Here is a 3,580-nt window from a genome sequence, read left to right on the forward strand (position 1 = left end):
TAGTCAAATCTGAAAGCTTAATTCTAATTTGTTGAGTTCTTTGCCAATTACAACGCCTGGGTAATTTCCAAGAAGAGTTGCTGGAACAAGTTGATAGGTTAGGATAATCTAATTTTCCTTCAATTTATCTCATACTTCATATTAGATTTTATCCACTTAGTGTATTTGTATTTGAATTGGCTCTGATTTGCATGTTTTAGCCTGCTTTTTTCATTACAGACTGATTTTAATAGCCGAATTTGAAGTTTAGAGCGAAGATTTTGTTAAACACTGTGTTACTGCATATTAAGGGATTATTTACTTAGTATGGTTTTTTGATTTACACAGTAATCCGTGGATCTAAATTTTGATGAATTGTTCTCAAAAAAAAAAAAAAAATTGTTGAATTGTTGGATCTAATCTTCAAGAAGAGTTGCTAAAACAAACTGATAGGTTAGGATTGCTTGATTTTCCTTCTATTTATCTCATAATTTGTATTAGTCTTTGTCCATTTGGTGTATTTGTGTTTGAATTGGCTCTGATTTGCTTATTTTAGCCAGATTTTTTTCTTAAAAAAAAAAAATAACTAATCAATCTAATTCAAGCAAGAACTAGCGCAACAATAATTTAAAATGATAAAAATAAGCAACTAGCCAAATTACCTATCAGAGGCATTAGATTGATTAGTTTTTTCCCCCTTTTGAAAATTGAGACTGCTAAGTTTTTGAAATAAAAGCACTGATTACCTTTGCAATGCCTAAGATAGTAATCAATATATAGTCTATGTTGCCGATGGTGCTACTCATTTGAGTGATTTTAGGCGTTCTTTGTTAGAAAGTTTGTTTTAGATGGGGGCAAATCAAGCTAAGTTTGAATGAATTCAAACTAGAAGTCTTTTCTGCATTTGTTATTGGCTTCTCACAAGTTGTTTGATATAATTCATAAATATGTGTTACTATGGCATGATTTGTTTTCCCACATAAATTAGTTCCTAAATCCATACTAGAGCTCTATATCTACAATCCACCAAACTTTTAAATTTTAAGTTTGGAAAGAATCTCCCCCTTGCTAAAATTTCCAGGTCATTTATAGTGTACAATACCAGTTTTACTATAAAGCGCGAAAAGATGTGCCTTTTGTGTATTTAGAGTTCAGACTTTAAAAAAACAAATGTTGCACTTCTTTGCTCAAATGCAATGCTTAAGCCACAATATATTAATGTCCCTTTATATATTTTAAATAATAAAATGCAATATTCTCTTCTTTTTTTTCATTGTAGCATCACTTAAATAATAAAATGCAATACTCTCTTTTTTTATTCATTGTTTTATCTAATGCTATTCTCCATATGATAAGCCAAAAAAAGAAAAAGAAAAAGAAAAAAAAACCAATAGCATCACTTAAATAATAAAATGCAATATTTTTTTTTCATTGTTTTATCTAATTTTATCATCTGTGTGATAAACCCAAAAAAAAAAAAAAAACAAAAAGAATTGACCAATAGCATCACCACAATTAACCATTCTCATGCGGTAGCACGGGTTACAGCCTAATATATATAGTATGAGAAACTATTACATATTTTATAAATGTATGGTTTAATAAATGTGTAAGCCCTGACAAAAAAAAAAAAAAAAATGTGTAAACTAATGTCATGTATAATTTGAACATCTTCTTAAAAAAATACTCCCTCTGTCTCAATTTGTTTGTCCTGTTTGAAAAGTCAAACTTTTTAAGGGGAACATAATTTATTGTCTTATTTGCTTTATAAAAATGTATAAGTTTACAAAATTATCCTTAAATAAATTTATCATTTTTTTTTTAAGTTATTCTTAATGAGACAACTAAAAAGGTGTCCCAATTAGATTTATTTTTTAAATATTTAGTAGTTTTCTTTTTAAAAAGTTTTGAAAATAAAGTAGGGGTATAATAGGAGTATTAGTAAATTAATGACTTTTTTTTTTAAACATGACAATATTTTAGGACATTTCAAAATAAAATAAAGGATAAACAAACTGAAACGGAAGAATTATATAATTTGAATCATGTAATTATGATTATTTTTAATTATACCCGTGCACGTGGTTACACATTGTTAGAACTAATAACAATAACAATTTATTTACCACATTTCTGCCTGCCCGCAGACTTGGGTGCTTGCATAAAAAGTAATCCAAAATTAAAAAAAAAAAAAAATATATATATATATATATATGTATGTATATTTATATAGACACACACTGGCAGAGAGAGAGAGAGAGAGAGAGTTGAAATTCCCAATCATCGGCCCATAGCTTTCCTCCCCGAAAGTGAAACCCTAACTAACTATCCCACTCCATCCCATCCCACGTTCCTACCTCTGGTTTCTCTCACTAAACCAACGGGCCGCTACACTTATTACAACTTTACATATAAAACCCCCCCTCAAAACCACAGCTAAATTACAAATAGACCACTCCTCTCCTTTATAAATGCTCTCATTCAATTTCTTTAGGTTTGCCCAAACTTCACACCCAAAGACAACAGTACACTCTCTCTCACTCTCTCTCGCTTTCCCAAACAAAACAATAAAAATAAAAAAATCTCTCTCTCTCTCTCTCTCTCTCTCTCTGTGGCGTAATGGCTTCGGCTCCAAGAAACAAATCCCACGCGCACGATTTCCACGCGTTCCACAAACCATTCGCTTCCTCCTCGGCTTCCGCCTTCGCGTCTAAGTCACCCACGTTCTTCACGCGCCGCTCATGCTCTCCGTCGCCGTCCGTACGGTTCTCCATCGACCAACGGCCCAACTCTCCCGGCCGTTCGTCAATCTCCGTAACCAAACAAGAAACCAGCAAAAAGATCAACAATACGGTGTCGTCTTCGTCATCGTCATCGTCTCATAATCGCGCTGTTCGCAATTTTCAAAAGAAGACGTGCTCGTGTTCTCCTACGACGCACCCTGGCTCGTTCCGGTGCTCTCTACACAAGGCTTCTTCTTCTTCTTCTACTTCGAGTACACGTGGCAGTGGACAGAGAGCGGCGTCGTATGGTTTGAATTTTAGGAGGTCGGCGATGACGAACTCGTTGGTGAGGATTGGAACGGTGGAAGGCGGTGATCTGGTGAAACGGGCGTTGTCGGCTCTCATTAGGCCTTCTTCGCATCAACAGCGCCGCCGTGCCGCTTTTCAGCCCAGGCCCAGTCGCCTCTCAACCATGTCCAAAGCCCAAGCCCAAGATAATGATCATGATTCTTGAATTCTTTCCCTCAGAATTCTTTACTTTTTTTGAAGATTTTTCTATCTGAGTTAACTCAGTCTCACTAGTTGAGAGTTCATATTATGAAAATTTTTGCAGGATTAGGGGTTTTTTTTTTTTTTTTTTTGAGAAAAGGCGCAGGATTAATTTGTAAAATACAGAGATACTCTTTTAATATTCTTTTCTCAGTGGAATTTTTTTTTAGTTTTATTAGAGGAGTTTTTTTTAATTTTTTTTTTTTACTATTATTAATTAATTTTTTAATTGTTGGATATTGGGAATTGGTAAAAACTTGAAAGTTTGAGTGGCTCGGTGCATGGGTTTGGAATTTTGTGGGAGAATTGAATTTGTGATTGTTGAGATT

At 33.6% G+C, this 3,580-nt stretch overlaps 1 protein-coding gene across 1 annotated transcript; it reads left to right on the forward strand.

The window, feature by feature from the left end:
• The first annotated feature begins 2,506 nt into the window (after window positions 1-2,506).
• Window positions 2,507-3,317, forward strand: LOC115992922 (putative protein TPRXL). Its single transcript, XM_031117172.1, has one exon. The coding sequence runs from the start codon at window positions 2,599-2,601 to the stop codon at window positions 3,214-3,216; it is 618 nt and encodes a 205-aa protein (XP_030973032.1). The 5' UTR covers window positions 2,507-2,598; the 3' UTR covers window positions 3,217-3,317.
• Window positions 3,318-3,580: the final 263 nt, after the last annotated feature.

Source organism: Quercus lobata, chromosome 5 (genome assembly GCF_001633185.2).
Source record: "Quercus lobata isolate SW786 chromosome 5, ValleyOak3.0 Primary Assembly, whole genome shotgun sequence".
Classification (NCBI taxonomy): domain Eukaryota; kingdom Viridiplantae; phylum Streptophyta; class Magnoliopsida; order Fagales; family Fagaceae; genus Quercus; species Quercus lobata.

Bases quoted from the DNA above. Each gene is read 5' to 3' on its own strand.
- LOC115992922 (XM_031117172.1), top strand. From the start codon at position 2,599: ATGGCTTCGGCTCCAAGAAACAAATCCCACGCGCACGATTTCCACGCG.